Source organism: Dicentrarchus labrax, unplaced genomic scaffold, assembly GCF_905237075.1.
Source record: "Dicentrarchus labrax unplaced genomic scaffold, dlabrax2021, whole genome shotgun sequence".
Lineage (NCBI taxonomy): Eukaryota > Metazoa > Chordata > Actinopteri > Moronidae > Dicentrarchus > Dicentrarchus labrax.
In genome coordinates, this window is record NW_026136721.1 from 16,064,474 (window position 1) to 16,084,728 (window position 20,255).

At 40.5% G+C, this 20,255-nt stretch overlaps 3 protein-coding genes across 3 annotated transcripts; 1 reads left to right on the forward strand and 2 right to left on the reverse strand.

The window, feature by feature from the left end:
* Positions 1 to 20: 20 nt before the first annotated feature.
* mcrip2 (MAPK regulated corepressor interacting protein 2) lies at positions 21 to 6,934 on the reverse strand. Its single transcript, XM_051384049.1, has 5 exons — positions 5,858 to 6,934; positions 5,636 to 5,705; positions 4,532 to 4,665; positions 1,327 to 1,434; positions 21 to 508 (listed from the first exon to the last, which is right to left on the reverse strand). The coding sequence occupies exons 1-5, from the start codon at positions 5,910 to 5,912 to the stop codon at positions 438 to 440; spliced, it is 438 nt and encodes a 145-aa protein (XP_051240009.1). The 5' UTR covers positions 5,913 to 6,934; the 3' UTR covers positions 21 to 437.
* A 1,163-nt stretch (positions 6,935 to 8,097) lies between these two features.
* On the reverse strand, positions 8,098 to 14,909 carry gde1 (glycerophosphodiester phosphodiesterase 1). The gene is made up of 6 exons (XM_051384045.1): positions 14,371 to 14,909; positions 13,428 to 13,603; positions 11,929 to 12,034; positions 10,830 to 10,922; positions 9,885 to 10,096; positions 8,098 to 9,733 (listed from the first exon to the last, which is right to left on the reverse strand). Exons 1-6 carry the CDS (start codon positions 14,638 to 14,640, stop codon positions 9,586 to 9,588), a joined length of 1,005 nt encoding a protein of 334 aa, XP_051240005.1. The 5' UTR covers positions 14,641 to 14,909; the 3' UTR covers positions 8,098 to 9,585.
* A 61-nt stretch (positions 14,910 to 14,970) lies between these two features.
* Positions 14,971 to 17,137, forward strand: tmem186 (transmembrane protein 186). Its single transcript, XM_051384048.1, has 2 exons — positions 14,971 to 15,291; positions 15,844 to 17,137. The coding sequence occupies exons 1-2, from the start codon at positions 15,289 to 15,291 to the stop codon at positions 16,504 to 16,506; spliced, it is 666 nt and encodes a 221-aa protein (XP_051240008.1). The 5' UTR covers positions 14,971 to 15,288; the 3' UTR covers positions 16,507 to 17,137.
* The last annotated feature ends 3,118 nt before the right edge of the window (positions 17,138 to 20,255 follow it).

The window sequence follows — 20,255 nt, forward strand, 5'->3', positions numbered from 1 at the left end:
AAATGATTCTTCACACAGGAGATTTTTGAAAAACATTTTAGTTTTTTTGCTGTTCCATAGATTTCTATTAAAAGATCAGCCACGGTGTACATACAGCCGAGTACACTGAGAAAGGAGGCAGGTTCTTGAACAAGGAAAAAAAAAAATTGATACGTCATTCAAGTAGAGAGACGGGTCCTTCGTAGCAGCACAACATCAAGTCAGCGCTCAGAGTTCAGTCAGGTCGCTGTTGCATGGGGGGGGGGCAGTTGTGTCCTGCACCCAGTTCTCTCTACAGCAGCGTGAAGAACAGGGCATCAAATCAGATTCCAAATTACGTACAACCCTTTTGCACCGCAGATCCTGGAGACGAGCTCGCCTCCTCTCCGCCATCGTGATGCCCTCTCCTATGGAGCATCGACGCGGTGCTTCCTGTCCCAGCTCAAAGCCTCACCCACTCATGACAGGTTGGCAATGTTGGCAAGGAAGCGCTGAGCCCACCACTCCTCCAGGTCTATGGGCACAAAGTCTGCACAGAAACAGAGCGAACAGAGAATTAAAGCATAATCCCAGTTCTATGATTCATTCATTTTGATCATTAATTATTAATTTTGTCACATGGACACAAAGTCAACTTCATTTTAAAAAGAAACTGATCTGTGCAGATGAAAAAGCCCAAAAACCAGAGGGTCACCCAAGTATCGAAGGAATCCTATACTGAGTTGGTGTTGTATCTTGTAAAAAATCAAAACCCACTTGAGCTGAAATACACAGATTTTAGATGTTTCATTACTTGTACTGTAACTACTGTTCATAAGAATTCAAGTGCCTCAAATAAAATAAGATACTGTTATTTTATTGCTAAGTGAATCTGTCACAACCTTTCAGGGCAGTGAGCCACAGAAGGAACTGGAGCAGACAGGTGTGTGCGAGTCAAGATGAGGCACACTACAATCAGGGCCGGTCTATCTGGAACAGCCAGGTTCTCGTAGACCAAAGCAGAGTTAAAAATTAAAGTGAACTATTACAACAGCTGCCTTCTGGCTGCAGATAAATCTGAGCAAAAAAGCACATGGCATGTGATTCCTGCGGAGAGATGAGAGCAGCTTTCCTGTGGTGTTTAGTAACCAGGAATAATAAAAACAGCGAGATTACTGGTTTAAAGTTCAGGGGTTACAAAGCAGGAAGGGGGTTATCGGTTAGGATGCTATAAAACTGAGTAGTAAGATATGAGGGCGGACAGATTTGCTTTGTTGTCGTATTTATTGAAGAATTTTAGCAGGCGGGTGAATGGGAGTTGTACACTAGTCAGAATGATCCCTGTGTAAAACAGATGTGGGTACTGACTCTTCATCGCAGCACTGGGAGTCTTCTCAGTGTACTGAATGGGCCCCCGGCTGTCAGTTGACTCCCCGCTGCCCCCGTCCCCCAGCTTCTGCTCCACCTCCTGCCATGCTGCAAGTAAACAAACACACATAGCATATACTGAATTAACTTAAATGCATACTTGGAATCTGATTTTCTCCATGGACATAGGATTTATTAAAACGTCTTTATTTGGCTCCCCATGAGCTTCCACTATGGTAGCAGCCACTCTTCCTGGGGTCCAGACACAACAGAACATAAACACATAAAACGACATATAACACGCAATAAGAACATGTTCAGACAAGTAAAAGTAAAGTCAAGAAACAACTACATTACATTGTAGTTGTTCAGGTCGGTGTTTTTTTTTAGTAGTCTTTTAAAAAGAAAAGAAAAAAAAAACGTGCCTTACTGGGTGCTTCAATGATCATAGTAGGTAACGTTTATATATTACAGATCTGCAGGCTGCATCACTTCTGAGTTTTTGTTTAACTAGATAACTCCCAGTACTCTGACTTGTAGTGTGACTGTTGGTCTCTCTCATTATTTATTGACTACAGACAATGTGATTGTTTCCTGATATTCCCAAACTCATCAGATTGCATTCCAACCTCTCGACTCTGAGCCATGAGACACTGGCATGCACTCCCTCTGTACTCTTCCTCACAATGAACAGGGCAGTGCAAGCCTTGCAGCTTTGCTCTGAGCTATTTGGAGCTGAGACCTGTTTTGGCTTCACCCAACCAGAGTGCTGAGCAGTAATCAAGGTGAGATAAAACTAGTGCCTGGGTCACTAGCACTCTAGAGGCAGGGGTTAGAAAAGTAGAACATATTACGAATACTTTTTGCTACATTCAAACCAAGTCTCACATATCCAGTCAAGTAATAGTGGCAGTTCAAATCGAAGAGTGTTCCTTAATTCATTGAAGGCATGTCATCAGTAAATATTGAAAAGAGTAACGGCCCCGGAACACACCGCACTGTAAGCATTAAAACACACTAAAGCCAAGTAATACAGTTTCAACCACCATATCCTCTCTGTCACTGTGTGCAAGCAGAGTGATCTGCCTTACCGGCATGCTGGAAATCAGAATTGAATTTTCAAGTAAAAAATAGCCCAGTAGATCTTGAAGAACAACTTTTTCCATTGGCTTGCTCAACACTGGAAGGATACCAAAGGGTCTGCTATTGGCAGCTGAGAAGCTCAGTTTTTCATTAGAGGTATAACCATGGCAGATTTCCAAATCTGGGGGAACAACCCCTCCTTCAGACTCAAGTTGAAAGTAGTTTTTATACTTTTTCAATTCCTATAGGTTGAAATGCAAGAACACATTGTTTTTTAAGAAAGAGCTGGTTATTATTCAAGGTGACATACCACCCCCACTATTTCCTTTCTTGACTTATCAACTTTATCTGCAAAATGATTGAACTACTGAAATGGTTTACAATTTGAATACAATTCCATTAATTTGACAATGACCTTTTCTTTGTTTCTACATTTCTGATGTCACCCCTGACACTCAAACATCCCAGGGCCCTTCTGAGAGAGCTGGACTGGTCTGTAGTGTGCGTTTTATCTGCTGTGGGTGAGTTTTTTCCCAGCTTCACCCCATGATAAGCCTCAAGGTTCTGGCTCGCCTTGAGCACAAACTCTAAGCCAGGCACTATTTACTTACAGTTTGCACAACTTCTATTAGCTTAAACTAATGTGTGAGTGCCAAATATAAAGAACATAACCCATAGGGGAATTGTCTGTGTGCATGGGGGTGAGTGAAATGCTATCCAAACATGTTTGGAGGTGACATTTGTTGTCATTTCAGCTTACATATTCAGCTGGAGTGAGACCCATCAGCTTTTCTATCTTAACACAACTCGACGGACTGTGCCGAAGGTTTTTCTTTAGGTGCGAGCAGGGAGTGGAGCGGCCTTCCCAGACTGAACTTAACAGTCACCAAAGGACGCAGGCGAGCAGTCTTTACTGGCAGTCGTCCAAGAGTAACACAGATAAGATGGTTCATGCCGATTCAGCTCTACAAGTCATTCATTCCCACCGAGGCATGAAGTATTGGTGCTGGGTGAACTTCAAGACAGGGTGAACGGTTCTTTAATCAGTGTGCAACTTCTGAGCAGTTACCAAACCACCATAGAATGATTATCTAAAAAGTGGTTTAAGCCTCTATCTAAGAATATTCAGCAGATAATGTGAAGTAAAGAGCACACGGCTAACTACTATTAACGTTTAAGGAATTTACACAATCTCAGTGTAAGACGGTTCTATCAATCTCTGTTTTATGTTATACATAAACTGCAACTTCCAATTTTTATTATCAATTCATCTGATGGTTATTTTCTTGTTACTTGATTAATATTTTGTCAATAAAATGTCAGAAGGTGATGACAAATGCCCAACCAGTCTTTAAATTGTTTATTTTCTCCAACCAACAGCCTAAAATATGAAGTTAACTATCATATATGCTGAAGATCAGCAGCAAATCCTCACATTTGACCAGTTGGAACCAGCCAATGTTTGTTTTTTGTCTTGAAAAATGACTGATAGGGTATAAAAATAGTTGCAGAACAATATTCTGTTGATTGATGAATCAATCAACTAATTGTTTCAGCTATAATTGAAAACTTTGTCAGTGAGTCCTTATTTTTGCCATTTTGAAAATGAGTTAAAAAAGGTCCAGTGTGTAACATTTAGGAGGCTTAGAATATATGGAATATAATGTATGTAATCGGATTGTTTTTTTTATCTACTTGAATATAGGAATGGTTGCAGGTTTCCTTCAGTGGGGGCAGCTATGTTGAACCTCCATGTTTCTACAGTAGCCCAGAAGGGACAAACCAAACACTGGCTGTAGATACAGCCACTGTAGTTTCTCTCTCACACTTGTAAATCAAGGGTGAAACAAGTGATCCACAACTACACCTCCAGATGCCACTAAATCCTACACACTGGACCTTTAAATCGCTGCTGCTCGGTCGGGAAGAAATGTGTTGGAAAAGGAGAAAGACAGAAAGCAAGAGATTATCTGCCCGCCACAATGCCCCAGTTTCCATCCTCACAAACTCTGACCTTGGAAGCTTGAGAGAAAGATCTACAATCTCTCAAGGCTTCAGGATTGCCCCTGGAGGTCTGACATGTGACCCACATCCACTCATGTATTGATCCTGCGACCCTCACCTTCATACACAAATCTGACGTTCTCTTCATGTGCAGGAGTGAATCCCTCTGCTGGGCTGGCGGTTTTCTGTGTGGCTGCACTGTGGTAGCGCTTCCCGTTCAAACGATTGAACACGAGCTTTGGCGGCGGAGAGCTGGAGAGAGATCAGACACAGTTAATTAAAGAATATCAGTTTGGGGGGGGGATTGGGACAGTCTGCAACAACACAACAGGAGTTAAATGTCACGGTGATGGAAAAAACGATGCTGACTTCCAGTTAACATCTGGGAACTTCCTTTTTGGCTGAAAGGCATGTAAATGTACAATGTGCTGGATTATTTGACACCATGTTTGAATCAGGTTGTGTCTTTAGCCTTCAGAGAAATGAGCTTGAGGGCTTATTGTTGAACTTGATTATTGACGTTTAGACTTTTTGCTTTGTTTATTTCGTGCTTAAATGACTGTATGTTACTTTCTTTACCCAAGAATGCCTTTTAACAAATCAGAGGAATGTTGCCAGTTTACTATTAGGTACACCTAGAAAACACTTTAATGCATTCAGATACAGTCCTGCAAGTTATAATGTCCCCGTAGGAACAGTTTTAGAGAGGCTTTAAACGACTCTAGGATCATGTTGAAGGATGTGCAGTTGATGCATTTCACCATGAGGTGTTTCTAATATTTTGAGCATTGGTTTTTTAGCTGGGTGTCCCTATAACGTGGCAGCTGAATGCCTCTTAAAGTGATGTTGGTATTTACGAGCAGCACCTTAGGGAAGCACAGGACTCCTGCTGCTGATAAAGCGAGAGCAGGGCAGGTGAGCTACAAGGTAACGAACCGGCGTTACACCCACGCAGAAGGGACCGGATCTAACGCAAGGTCACGCGGTGATAAAGTGACCGTGGCGGTGAGAAGAAACTGCGGGGAAAGTTGCGTCCGATAATGGATGCAGCGGCGTTACCCAAGTCACACCGAGGTGTTACATGATCGCAGTCACGGCGCACGTGCAGAGTATTTTGGGCCCACGCTGCTCAAACAGCCAACAAATACACAAAAAAAACACACACACACACACACACACACACACACACACACACACACACGACTTTACAGCAGCTACTTACCTTGAAGAGAGCCAAGACGTCGGCTTGAGCTTCAAGTCGCTGAATTTGCTCTCGATTTGTTGTGTGGGACCTTTGAGACAAGAAACAGTTCAGTTCACCTTTAAAACCATCTTTAAGCATTTTAACTCTCGCAATGACACAAAACTTTCCCTTTCATGGCACAAAGGAAACCCCTGATGTAACGTTGCATCACGCCTTTAGATAACACATCCACTCACTAACCTGTCCTCCGTTGTGTAACAAGTTTGCTGGGACCTCTGGTGATTGTGTACATCATGTGAACACCGGTAACCTCCAGGAATTATTCAGTGTCTGAGTTTAAAGACGGGCTGTCTTGTTAATTATTATTCACTCATTGACTGTCAAAGTATTAAACTTCCAGACGTGTGTCCGCTCCTCCTGACGCAGCCACGGTGGGAAAAAAATAATTGCGACGTCGTATTTTGTTCCCCGGGTCAGCTGCTCCGGAGTCGGCCTGAAGCCTGCAGGAGACTCAACCTGACTTGTTGCCCGCTGTATATTAATACGTCCTCCTAACCAGCAGGTGTTCCGCTGTAGTGAACCGGCGCCCGCTGCTCCTGGGAGAGGTTGCGTGTAGGTCATCCAAGGAGAAAGCGGCTCCACATGCCGGGGCTCAGTCAGTGTGAGAGGGGGGGCACGGTGGGTCCTGACGTCCGGGGACAATGACACTCCAGGCCGGACAGTCTGCTGTCTGTGCTCCGCTGACGCTCCGGGACTGACTGTGAAGCCTCCGCTCTCTGACAGGATACAAGGGCACCGCACACTTTGATATTTTCATCAGGACGGAAAGCGACCATGCTTTTGGAGCGTCAAGCCAGGCAGAATGGAAAAGCAGGACTTCCGGTCAGAAATTTCAAAATAAAACCGTGTTGACGTTAATCCTGCAACGATGACAGGATACAGAATAATAAATAATGGACATCATGTGAATGCAAATACAGTGCACATGAGCTAAAGTAGAGTAAGTCTAACATGATTTCTAAAACATATATACATTTACATGATTTTAGCATCACAAAACAATCTATTCACCTTCATGGTGTTATGTTTCTATTCTGTGTTTATTCTGTATGGTTAGATACCACAGGATACAATTAATGAATAAGTGAAATGATTTATTGTTTGTGTGTATGTTACAAGCCTCAAATGTACTGCTGCAGTTATTATTTATCCATGCAAAACCAAGGCAAACCATTATTTCTGTGTCTACTTTTCAGTTAATTTCTAAAGTTTAATTCAGTCAGCATTATTATAAATATATTTCACCGGGACTTTTAAGTTCTATACCATCGCTTTTTGTGTCTTTTATTATGAAGTTATAGCGTCTCCATTTCCGCCCTCGTTGTTTCTGTTTACATCTGGTCGGACTGCTTTACGAGCTGGGCAACCCCCCTCTGTGACGTCACCGCACGCCCCTCAGACGGTGTGTTGGAGGAGGAGCGATCACCTTTCACCTATTAAACCAAAGGCGCAGATAGATTGAAGAAAACCGACATAAAGCGGACCCTTTTCTGCAGTTTGTAGATTTATTTTTATCCTTATTACTTATTAAATAATAACCGAGAGAGTCATTGTGACGAAAATGTACCCTTTGACTCACATTTCTGAGGATGGACAGCACGCTGGTGTCACACAACTTCTTATAAATCTCCAGTTATAGGCCACCCATTAAAGCATTTAGATATTGCTAATATAAAAATATATACAATGCGTATTTTGCTGCATACCTTCACCTTTATCTCTATACTATTACAGGTAACCTGTGTTCAGGTGAAAATCACCTGACTCGATGTACACAGTGTGAGTTGACTCTCTGTGTTTAGTAACTGAAGATCAGGGGAACAAAAAGCAGCTCAGACAGGCTTATCCAGGGTGATATCTAACACTACACCCCCCTCCCCCCTTCATCTGTAGTATGTGGGTCAATCACCTGAGACTGTGAGTGCAAAAGGCTAATCATCAACAGTCCACACTACACAGACTTAGCATTAACAGCAGAGGCCAAACCCTGGTTAAAACTGTGCTCACTTTGTATAAAATAATACATTCATCAGCTGACACACTGTACTTCCCTACAGCCAATAGATTTTAGAACAGGGTGGAAAGATATTCAATATTAAACAAGGTTAATAGTTCAGTTCACAGCTTGTTTCCTTCTAAATACCTTTTAGACTTTATTTTCCCCTGGTTGTGTGTTTATGGCTGGAAACAAAAGTATTTTTCTGGACTTCTCAGACAGTATGTCAGTGAGTGCCCCTAATGCTATTAGTTTTAGTGTTGACCTACTGGTTGCCAAATGTTAGCAGAAAAAGCTAATCTTTGAAAGGGGGCTCCTCCCTTTGGCAGGTCTCAGCTGTCCCAAGGCGAACAAGACATCAAATGACAAACACTTTAAAATGACACATCCAGCATTTTATACATATCCCCACTCTACTGCCCACTCTGTGTCAACACAAAACATCTTTAATCATATAAAATCAAATCGACACGATTTATTTCTTCCGATTTTAAGACTAACAGTGGAATAAGTCTAAATCATTAATCATCATGTTTAATGATTTTAAAATTGTCAAATCACCTTAGATTGAATTAAACATAGATCAAAGAGCAAATAAACAGAAGTAGTCAGCTTCTATATTTATGTATTTTAGAGAAATGTTGAGTCCTAAAACCTTTGTAATAGTGAATTTAACTTGTCAAACACAGATATAATTAACATTAATAATGGCTGCATTCCATTTAGGTTTTCCAGTTCGAGGGCTCTGACATTGCAGGTGCTGGCTCACTGGCAAAGTTTAATTACACCTAAATGCAACAGAGACATTGTTAATGTTATTAGTTTCAACCTGTGCTTCTCCAGCTATTATATACATCTGCAGTGAGAAGGGTCTGTTTTCTGTCCGTCATGTGTTTGCACTCTGAGGTGCTGCTGCCTTAAGTACCATTAGTCAGTATGTTATACTGTCAGCTTTCATCTCCGAGGACCCATTCTGCAGATCTACAGATTTGAGAAGCCTCATAAAATCTCACACATTTATTTACACGTTTGTTATTTGTTATTTGTATCCACTTCACTGCCTCTGCACTGTCCTACTGTGTTTTCCCATATACAGTACTGTGTTACTGAATTGTTGTCAGGTAATTTAAATTCCTCATCGTGTAGCCAAACAGAGGCAGATAAGCTTGTGGTTACATGAGTTGACAGAAGAAAATGGAGTCACTGGTATCCACTCTATAGATACAGCCGGGGTCCAGACGTCCACTACCATGAACCAAATGATCTTTCCTATAGATTATTTATTTTTTAAACGTATAATAATGATATCTTATGGTGCATTTGTATGCCAGCCTTGCTCTATTCTACATTTCTGTTGCATATGCACATCAAAGATATAAAATGTTTATATATGTTAGTTATAAATAGGTATTACTTTTTAATAATTGGTAAAAATCATTTCTAGATTACTTCAGACTTATGACCTACACTGAGTAAGAAGCAAAGGGGGTGTCCTGAAAAAACAAAAACAAAGCAGAGACAGTGCAGGACATTATAGACAGTAAGATACAATTACCAAGAAAAAACAACTTTGCAGTCCTGAGTTAGTGAATACAGTACATCTGATCTGTTATAAACATTTATGACCAGAAGGTCTATAAACACACATCAGGTGCCTCAACATGTGTGTTACCTATTATTATTATTATTAAAGTTGGCACCCAGTCTGGTCAGTTTGATTGGCTCCAATAAACATACACTCATACACACACTCACAGTAATGAAAGTGTGCATGGGAATAAAAGAGTGGCTCTTATCTGAAGCCACATTATGCGTGATGAGTAGACAGTGAAATGTTCCTTTCAAATAGATTTAATCTTTTTAATGCGTATGTGTGTGAACACACTGTGTTGGTGCTGGGTTCATGTGTTGTTCAGTAATGGGGTTCACAGTCTTCCACAAGGCTGTCTGTGATGTAGTTGACGTGCAGCAGCTCCTGATAATACTCTTTCTCCACGTTTGTGTTGACGGTCCAGGCCACCACGTCCACACCCCTCTGGGTCCAGTACTGGACATAGTCCCTGCAGACAACACACAAAAACAGGATTCAGACTTTTTAAAAAGCAACTATATTCCATTGTTACACAGGCTGTCCTTGGCTTTTAATGGCTCCGATTATATGTATACTATTGTAGAGTATATGACTGTACGGTCTCAGCTAAAGAAACTCACGGTGAGACAAAGTTCTTCTGTATAAGGAAGGCTGAGATACCACAGAGCTTCCATAGTACGTGATGGTGCGCCCAGTCCAACATGAAGTCCATTAGTGTTAACCAATTGTGTTTCCATAGCGATGAGAAACGCGGTTCACCATCTCCGAGCCGACTCAGGCTCCACGGCCTGTGGGTCAAAGCTGTGACCACATCTGGGTCACTCTGTCTCATCTGTGCCAGAGTGGATCAGACACAGAGATGAAGTAATGGTGAATGGTAACAATGTGACAGATACAGTCATGAGATTATTTAATCAGTACCTGTTTGTATGTTTACTATGAGATATGCATTTATACCAGACTGTTGTTACAGGACTTTCAGCACAAAATGGCAGAACAACTTCAATTCACATTTAAAAATACATTTAAAAGTGTTACTTTGATCCAGGTAAGCCAGAAACTTCTGCATCAAGCGAATTGTAGTGTACTGACACTGTTCAGTCAATCTAGGGTTGAGTTATAATATCTCTGGAAATGTGGTGAACATGCAAACTATTTTGTAAGGGCATCAACTGTGGTGCAAGTTCATTTTCCCACAGTGGTCACACTTGGTAAATGGATGGTAAATGGACCTTGTATAGTGCCTTTCTAGTCTTCCAACCACTCAAAGCGCTTTAACACTACGTGCCACACTCACCCTTTCACACACATTCAGTCAGTGATGGCAAAGTCCATCGAACAGAAACTAACTCATTCATACACATTCACACACCGATGCACAGCATCAGGAGCAATTTGGGGTTTAGTATCTTGCTCAAGGATACTTTGACATGTGGCAGGAGGAGGATCGAACCAACAACCTTCTGATTAGTGGACGACCCGCTCTTCCCTGAGCCACAGCCTACACTCAATGTGGAAATGTAGCTTAAATAACAGCCACACACATAAAATCTGAGCCCTCTTACCCTGTAGATGACTTTGGGCTCGAAGGAGCAGACGATGCTGCTGTTGTAGAGGACTGGATGTCTTTTATACAATTCTTTAAGGGCTGCGGCTGCCTGGGAGGGGAGGAGAAAACACACGGTTATTGTAGGACAGTCAATGTTTAGAGTTGTGTGTGTGAGTTCCTTTCCAACCACTTGGTGGTAACTAGCAGCTGTGTATACGTAGACACACTAATGTGGGCCCTGAACTCAAGAATGTCACTGCCTGAAACAACAACAACCATCACTGCAGCATTCCTTACACAACTCAAAATGTGCTGAGTAAGGAGCCACTCATGAAGTGGTTAGAAGTACGCTGAGCTTTAATTTAGCTTTTCAAACTGCAGAATTAAATAGTTTGAACTGCACTGAGTAAATTACTGCATTTTTACAGCTCCAGAGCTATGAGTCAATTTGTATTTCTGACATAAACAAAAAAGTAATATTTTCACAACAGATACAGTAATACAAGCACAAATCTAGTGACGATATAATATGTTACTATGCAAACAAAACATGCCAGTGGCAATATATCTGTGTGTGTTTTGTGGGGTTGGTTTGTTCCAAAGGACAGTACAAACTGGAACAAGTGTTCTGGATGCTTTACAGTACATGTCAGTGCTTATCAAAGTAATTGTGAGCCAGGTAATCATAAAGCATGCAAATACTGATTATGATTAAAGAAATGACTTTTTTCCAATAATGCAGTAGTGTGATGTTTTTATTACAGAGGAAGAAAAAAGGTGATTTGAGTCAAGACTGCACTCAACAAGAGATGTTTGAAAGGATTGGTACGACCTTAAGAAAGTCACACAAAACGAAATAAATAAGTAATGGAATTAGTAACTACTTGACTAATTAATTAATTATAATATAATAATAATATTTAAACAGCCCTATCAGACCCCCATGCAGATATTTTATGATTATTTTGTACTAGGGCAATTATAATCACAACAGCATGTTCTCCTCATTATGCAATGTTGACTAGGTACAGATCAATTAAATCAACAAGTAAGACAGACAGATCGCATGTAATGAAGTCTGGTTTAGTTTGTTTGTTTGTTTGTTTTGGCTGTACCTCATGTGGATGACCTTTGACATCAAAGTAGATGGTGAGCTGCAGTTTTATGCACTCCTCCACTGCCTCCGCCAGAGTTGGGATCTTCTCTCCAGCAAACTTGTCCCTGGTGGCGAAGGAATATCATGCTACTCAAACAAATGTGCTGTTTACCTGGGAAACATTACAGCTAACTTTGATCAGAGATACACCTAACTTTGTCCTTTCCTGGACTGTGATGAAATGCATGTGGTAATGAAGAAAGGACTTTTCTCAACTACCAGATGTGATTACAACATTTATAAAGACTTTATGCTCCTGTGCATTAAAACATTTCTGGTGTTCTTTTACTTTCTGTTAAATGTTAATTTAAAAATAACATTAGAAAATGGTAGTCTTGTCTCCTGTAATCTGTCTAATATGCTAAACTATTTGTTTTTATTAGTTCATGTGTTTTTTTTTATCTTGTTAAAATTAAGTTTTCTGTGTCACTCATTGTCACTGCATCCTATCTGCTTCTCTCTGAAGGATTGTTTTGCATTTTTCTTTCTTCTTCTGTTTGTTCTGGAGTGAGTTGTTTTTAGAAACCACCTGGGTTATTTGTCTCACATGTATATAACAGCATGCCTCTGTATTAATAGCAACTTGCGTCTCTCTTGTCTGATTGTTGATTGTTTATAGAAATGTGTCTTTTTAACATCTCTTTTTAGTATTTTCTTACAACTGCCTTGAGTATTCGTGGACATAGATGATCACCACATAACATCTCCACATGTAACTGTAAAATGATCAGTGCAGCATCCCCGACAGCTCTACGAACGCACTATATTCTGTACCAAGCAATTCCACTGCAGAACGGACATCTGAAACTGAAAACCAGCCTATCAGTGGAAAGACTGACCTTCTGCTAAAGGCAAGCTACATCAGCAAGTTGCAACCAAGTGTAAGTCACAAAGCACTGAAATATAATGTAACCCACAGTATTCCAACACTTTAACCCAGGAAACCTGCATGACAATCCCTTTGTCTGTTTGTGTCAAATATAGTCCAAATTAGCTTGCATTTATCTCACCACCGGCAGCTTTAAACAATTTTTAATCGATTAATAGACTGCATACAGCTTCTTACTTGATAGACATGTCAACTGTACATGCAGCTGGTCATCATTGCGGATATTCATCACAATGTAACAACTGGCTCCAAATGTATGTAAAGCAACACTAATACCCAGTCAGCAGACTTTATTGACTCATCAGTTCTTTCAAACATACGAAACAAACCACACTCCGATCTAATTCAACCATCACTACTGATCGTATATCTTTGTTGTATTCTTGTTGTTTTATTTTAAATTCCATTAATCTGTCCCAAGGAGGGGGTGGGTTTAAATGAATGTCATTAGTCTGGGGTTTAATGCATAATAACTTCAGTTTAAACATAAAGCAATAAAAGCCCCAAAAGAAAATCTTTAATGTCTGCGTGCTTGTATGTGCATTCATAGCTATATCCTTCTTTCTTACCTGAGTCGATGTTTAGCAGCTGCGTCCAGTTTGGCCAACTCGGACATCCTGATCTGGCTGAGTGGTCCCGACGCGTTGGTGGTCCGGTCCACGGTCTCATCGTGCATCAGTATTGGGACGCCGTCGGCTGAGAACTCCAGGTCCAACTCTACACCTGTTGCCCCATTCTTACTGGCCTAGAGCAGGAAAGACAAATACGAAGGTTGGAAATATTTCAGGATGGTTAGTTTCTGGTCAGCCTGTCAAAATCTTCACTTCACTCACTGAAAATCAATCTGAACCTTAACTTCATTAGGGACACCGACTTTGACTTTATATAAAGAGACAAGAAATGCTGAGCTTATATGTCAGCCGATATTATCTTTACTTTTATTGGAAACATTTATTAATATTTATTAATATTATAAATAGCAATGCAATGCAATATAGGAATGCCAAAGAAATGTAAGACATAATTTAAAAACAATGTCTCCATTATGTAGTTGTACAGTGGAGAGCACTGACAGGTTTTTTTTTTTTAATTGAGGCTATGTGTTTAATGCTTTTCTCACAATTTTGACTGTCCAATCAGTTACATATGTATACATATATATATATACATATACATACACACACTACTGGGCTGCTCTGGATACTACAGTTCAGTGAATGACAGTATGTGTACCATTGACAGTATATATATAACGTTATATATATAAAGTGTGTACCTGTAGTGCTGAATGATAATGATGGTTACCAGTGGTTAAGAGGGACATGATATCTTGATACCCTGATATTTAATTTAATAGTACATAGTCAACTCAATGGCAGTATTTTTCACCTTTGTGAGGGATGAACATATGACAAATGTCGGCCTCTGTAGGGGTGGTGTGCCCCTTGTAACCACCGGTCCATCCCAAGACATGTGAATGAAAAAATAACACCCCCTCTACCCTCCTCTCACCTCTCGGATGGCTGCCAGTGTGTTCTCCGGAGCGTCGTGCCCACCGCCCCGGTGAGCGACCACTGACACCTTGCCGGAGCCTGCGGCGCCTTTCTCTGGGTGCAGCACCTGCTTGGCCCGGCTGGTGGGTACCTGGGGGAACCGGAACATGACCATAAAGAGGTAGAGGGAGGCGGTGAGGGCGGTTGTCCACAGTGGGCTCCGGGTCCCTAACAGCACCACAACGAAGACGACCGAGTACAGGACGACTTCATCTCCGAGCTGCAGCATTGTTGTCTTGTCTTTTCTGACTTGAGAGTGTCAAAAACAGAAAGTAGCAGCACCTGGTAGCAAATGAGCCACCGCCTGTCAGTTAGTGACTGTTAACTATCGTTAGCAACCAGTGCCGCTTTCTTCCGTAGCTTAGATACGGTCATACTCCGTCTAACTTATTAGTTAAATGATAACATTAACGTTAGTTACTGAAACCAACCAATTTAAACACGTAATACCAGCAGTAACCCATAGAGACAAGCTGCAGCGGGTCATTTCACAGGAGAAAGAGGAGGAACCCGTTTCTTCCTCTCTCTCTGGCGGATATGACAGCTCTGCCGCGAGTTAGCGTTACGGGTCGTTTCCGCTAACCGAACTACGGTTAAAGTATTTAGGATACTTAGGTTTTAGGATCCGGTGAGATTTTTAATTAAATAATATCTACAGTGATAATTTACAACTGTCTCACAAGGGGGCACACGAGTAAATAAAACATGAAATCACGGTTAACGGTGTTCGAGTACATCCGGGTCATAACCTAGTGTATACTTCATGTTAGCTAACAGTTAGCTACCTCTGTAAGTGTTGACTCTGGTATGTCTCTTATTTCTAAAAAGAAGATTAGTGTTTCTGTGATTCCTTCTTCTATTCAGCCTGTCGACGGTCATGGTGAGCCTCCTTATATCTCACACTCTTGTATTGCTTTCACTGTTTTTTCTTTCAAGAATAAAAAGTTGAATTATTAGCCACATAGGCTAACTGCTAGGTGCTAGGATGAATGACAGCTCAGTCAGGGGTTGTGTGTCTCTCATTTGTTTAGTCTTAACATGTCTATTGTTAATTATTTAATTTCTTTGAAAAATACATTCCAACTGGCTGTAAGGAGGATTTCTCCTCGACCCAACCTGAATTAAAGACAACTGTTAAGTCACATCAAACAAAGATCAGCTGTAGCCATGATGAATCGTGTTATACATAGAGTGGAAGGATAACTGGAAAACATGCATGATGTTTTCATGTAAGCCCATCCAGTAGCCCAGCTATTTGTTTTTAATCAATCTCAAATATTGCTATCATAGGATCCTAAGAAAAACATTCATATTTGAGATTGTGAAAGCAGATACGTTTGGCCTTTTTGCTTAAAAGTAATCAATTAATATTTGAATTGTTTTGGCTTTAATGCAGTGACAAATCTATCATTTTGATGTTATTTTTCTACAGATCAGGTCAGTGCTGCTGCGAAGGCTAACCACCCACATCCAGTCCTGTAAAAGAGGATCATGTCTACTCACAGGTCGGATACCTTATGGGGTGCAGCCTCATTCACCAGGTCACACACTCACCCAGCAGAGCTCCCATGGACCCTTTATACCTAAAATCACTGGTCTGGTCAGGTACTCGGACTTGTCAACAGAGAAATACACTGCGATTTACACCCTGCCGTACATTAAGCACCTCAGAGCCGCGTCCAGGCTCAAACTGCTCCAAACTGCATTTACCATAGTCATCTTGCCTCCAGTGTTTGTCCTCTACCACCAGGGACTTGTCCCCTTCTCTCTTGTTGGCTACACGACGGGGATAGCGCTCTTTGCTGGTGTCATGCTGTACGCTGCCAGTCACTTCTTCAGGAGGGTTGTGGGGATAATGTACCTGGACACGTCCCACACCACACTCAAAGTGTCCCACCTCACCTTCTGGGGCAAGCGCCACGATATCTACATTCCTGTGTCAGATGTTATGACCATTTCGGACACGGGGGACGCCGCAGATGAAATGCTATTGACACTAAAGAGATACAGTAGTCCACAAACGTTCTATTACTCTACTCAGTTTGGACGAGTGGTGAACAAAGAGGGTTTTGAGAAGGTGTTTGGTCATACTTAACACTGAAGTCCCCTATTTACTATGTTTAAAATATAACATGCTATAATGTGAAGGATCTGTTCTTCATAAAAAATGGTTGATCAAATGTTAAAGATTATACACTGGAAGACTTGCTGTTATAATAAGTGATATATTAGCGGTTATCAGTCAGATGTGTTTACTGTGAGTAACTAGCAAATACATTTTCAGTGGAGCTTGTGATTCAAAAGTAAGGCTGCAAATTTGTAGGCCTCTGCAGGACTGTGAGCTTTAGAGTGGAACAACATGCCAAAGGACCAGCGTTGGAAGTAATATGTACTTTTGTCTGTGACTTAATGTGTGAAGCAGAAAAAAAAGTAATATAGAATTAAAGTCTTCTTGGTATGAACAGGTAGTCCTAATGGTTTTCAAATGTTGCACCTTAAAACAGTAATGACTAACAAGACACAGTCATTAGCAGAGTAACATGAAATGATTAGCTAAGGGAAATCCTTTACTTTACATTTTAAGGTAAAATAACGAAGTACATTACTTATTAAAAAAACAACCAACAATGTTAGGGCCTCCGCTGTGAACAGTGACTGACCTGTATTACATTAAGATGTGGGGGATTTTATCATACCATCACAGAAGATTAAAAATGTAGACGTTTGCATTTTGTGCATTTCATCTAGTGATATCATCAGATCCAAATGTTTTTCAATACTGTGGTTATACCTGAAACACTAATGGGATTCCCATCAGTCTCAGCTGTAACTGTACTCTAGTGCTGATTAGCAGATATTAGCATGCTAACATGCTAAATTGAGACTGTGTTCATGGTAAACGTATCTTCCTAACATTTGCATATTAGGTTTGTGCTTGTGAGCATGTGGTAAGCTTAAAGCCTATAACCTGCCTGTTTCTGAGCACTTCAAGGACTTCTTGTCCATGTCATATGATTGAAAGCTCTTGAATAGACATTGAAGGGATCTTGTGGTGATATTGTATTTGTCAACTACTGTTTCCACAGTCAAGATTAAATGCTGAACCTCAGCTTTTAGGCCAACATGGATGAGAAGTAATAAAAAAAAGGGACATTTGAATTCTACAATTTCACGAAAACTGGGTAAACTCCACTTCATCTGCTGATGAAGATCATATGATGTGATCCAAAGCCCAAGAACAGCTACTTAATGGGCCTTGTGGTGAGATTATTTTCTAAAGAAAATAATTATGAAGAGAAATTACATGACCTTCATTACAACAGAGCATATTGAAGCTGTATCTTCTCCTTTACCTCAGCAGGTGAGTCCTATAGGTGAGCAGGTGTTTCTGACTGACTCATGGCTTTCTTAGTCCAGGAGATTGGATTATTGGCTCTGCACTGGAAGGCCTTTGTTCACTCCAGAGCTTTAATGTTCTCAGAGCGCCCCCTGGAGTTTAAAATGAGCCCCACAGCCAATCTCTGTACAGACCACCTCTGCATCCTGCCAGTCAAAATCACTTTTTACAGACTCAGGACCATAACTGGTTAGCTTTGACCTCCACTCTGCCTGAGCACAGGGTAGTCCCATTCAGCCTGACAGACTCTGGACTGTGAGAAAGAGGGTTTGAGTGCCACTAATAACAGTGCTACAGATAATAAATAGAACTTTGACTGAAAACGGTGAGCAGCATCAAACAAACCGACAGCAAAGAAAAACTAAAATAGGAAATGTCCTATGAAATTGTTTGGAAACTATATATATTTTTTAATGAAGTTATTATAATAATAACAATCATATATTGTCTATTTACTGTGTCTTGATTTTAAAGCTCATGGATGATGTCACTGATGGTGTTACCTGAGCAGGTAATCTCAAAGCTGGAGGAGGAAGGGGCTTCACTGGTATGTTGTCTTTCAGTGCAGATCCAGACTCAACACTGAGAATGTTTATCTTCCATACAAGTCTTGATAAGTCAGTGTATTAGATTTTTGCTGACACAGCGGATCCACAGTCCAACTGTCTACACACTACAGCTGCTGTTCTCAGATTCCAGCCAAACAAAACATCATCCACTGGTTTCCAGTCAGTGTGGAGTTTCATTTCCAGCCCACCAGAGCAGCGGGTGGCTCCACCCATCAACCTGATAATATTACCAAGTTCTGAACAGAGACGAGAGAGTAATCAACACAAAATATACAGTCCCTTTTAATTAGAGGAGATTGAAAGTGAAATGTGACTGCTCTCTTTTTCTTTTCCGCCATTTACCTGCTGAATCATTTTCTTCTGCCTGGAGTCCCGAGGAGAAAAATGACTCAGAATAAACCTACATGTAAATTAGGTCATGGCAACTATCAGCACCATGGAGGTTTGGGACTGGTTGTACACCGGCATGTTAGACTCAGCTGGATGCTGCACCATGAAGTTTGCAGTGGGACTGGGGAATTTGCTTGATTAAGTTTTTCTTTCTCAAGGACACATTAAGGGCATTTTTAGTGCTAAAAATCTTGGTTTAATTTTCTTTTCTAAGGTTATGTTGTTCTGTTATCTTACAGAACACCTGTAATTTTATTGGCATTTCTTTGCTCTTGTCTTTTTTAGCATATTTGGTTCAGGTAATCCAAAAGTAATGGAAAGTAATCGAGTTATCTTTATTGTGATACTTGGACTTCGTTTACTAAGATTATAAAGTAACCCTCCCTACCATTTCCACAGAGCTCCACATTTCAGTACTACTAATTCACTAAACTAATTCACTAATAGCAGTAAATAATACGAATTGAATTTAACGAATTTAAATAGGATGGCAACTGTTATACTGTGTGTGTTAAGAGGCAATACTGGTGTGGAAAAGTCTTTCCTGAAGCAGAAGTTGTTTTTGTTACACACGTTGTGTGTCCGTGTCGTACTTAGTACTTTTTCATACTTTTTACTCCTATATGACTGTCTGACTCAGGATCGACAGTCAACAAAAAATATTATTAATGTTCATGGGTCCAATGTTCCCCAGCTCAATATCCCCTTAATACGACACATTAAGGAGACCTTTCACATATTTTTATGTTATAGGCAGAGTTTTTCCCTTTAGATTTTTATTGAGAAACGCTTGAAAATATAGAATTATTTCTTTTTCTTTTTCTTTGGCAAGTGACCATGGCATAAGTGGACGACGTGGAGGCCATTAATTCCTGATGATGGACACCTAGAAGGGCTAATTGACATTTTTACATTCCTGTTTGAACAAACAAGATACAACCTGCTAATCAGTGAGCTTTAGAGGTGCTAGTAGTCAAATGTTTGAATTCTGTAGAGAGCCGGATTAGTTTCCCCCCTGCTTCCAGCCTTTAAGCTGTAATTGTGTTTCTCTGTAACCGATCTCACTCTTTACAACTCTTTCTCTACTTAGGTGGAGGAGCTCCGCATGTCAAATTTACCAATACAAAATGGGCTAACACCTTTTATGTGTACAGTGCTTTTTAAGATACCTAAATATCCTTTACATGATGAATCAAATAGTAAAGTAGCCATTGGTTTCCATTCATTTTAGTGTGGAATTTAGGTTTTCTCAATGTTATATTGTTATGTTATACACCAATCAATTTGCAATTACCATGCAACCTTTATGCAACTTTGACCAAAAAAAAACCACATAAAAATGATGCTAACTGGTAAGAGGTGTGTTTGTCATTGCATTATGCTCACTTATTAACCAGATGGCAAAAAAACAGTGTTATCAATTATTTGGACACAAAATAAAATGTGTTTCAAGATATTTCTTCAAGCTATTCAACCATTCTTTACTGA

Coding starts and splice junctions, on each gene's coding strand:
- mcrip2 (XM_051384049.1), bottom strand. CDS start 5,912: ATGATGTACACAATCACCAGAGGTCCCAGCAAACTTGTTACACAACGG. Junction 5,706..5,857: donor TGTTACACAACGGAGGACAG/GTTAGTGAGTGG, acceptor CTTGTCTCAAAG/GTCCCACACAACAAATCGAG. Junction 1,435..4,531: donor CGTCAGATTTGTGTATGAAG/GTGAGGGTCGCA, acceptor GTTTACTTGCAG/CATGGCAGGAGGTGGAGCAG.
- gde1 (XM_051384045.1), bottom strand. CDS start 14,640: ATGCTGCAGCTCGGAGATGAAGTCGTCCTGTACTCGGTCGTCTTCGTT. Junction 10,097..10,829: donor AGCCCAAAGTCATCTACAGG/GTAAGAGGGCTC, acceptor ACTCTGGCACAG/ATGAGACAGAGTGACCCAGA. Junction 9,734..9,884: donor CAGAAGAACTTTGTCTCACC/GTGAGTTTCTTT, acceptor TGTTGTCTGCAG/GGACTATGTCCAGTACTGGA.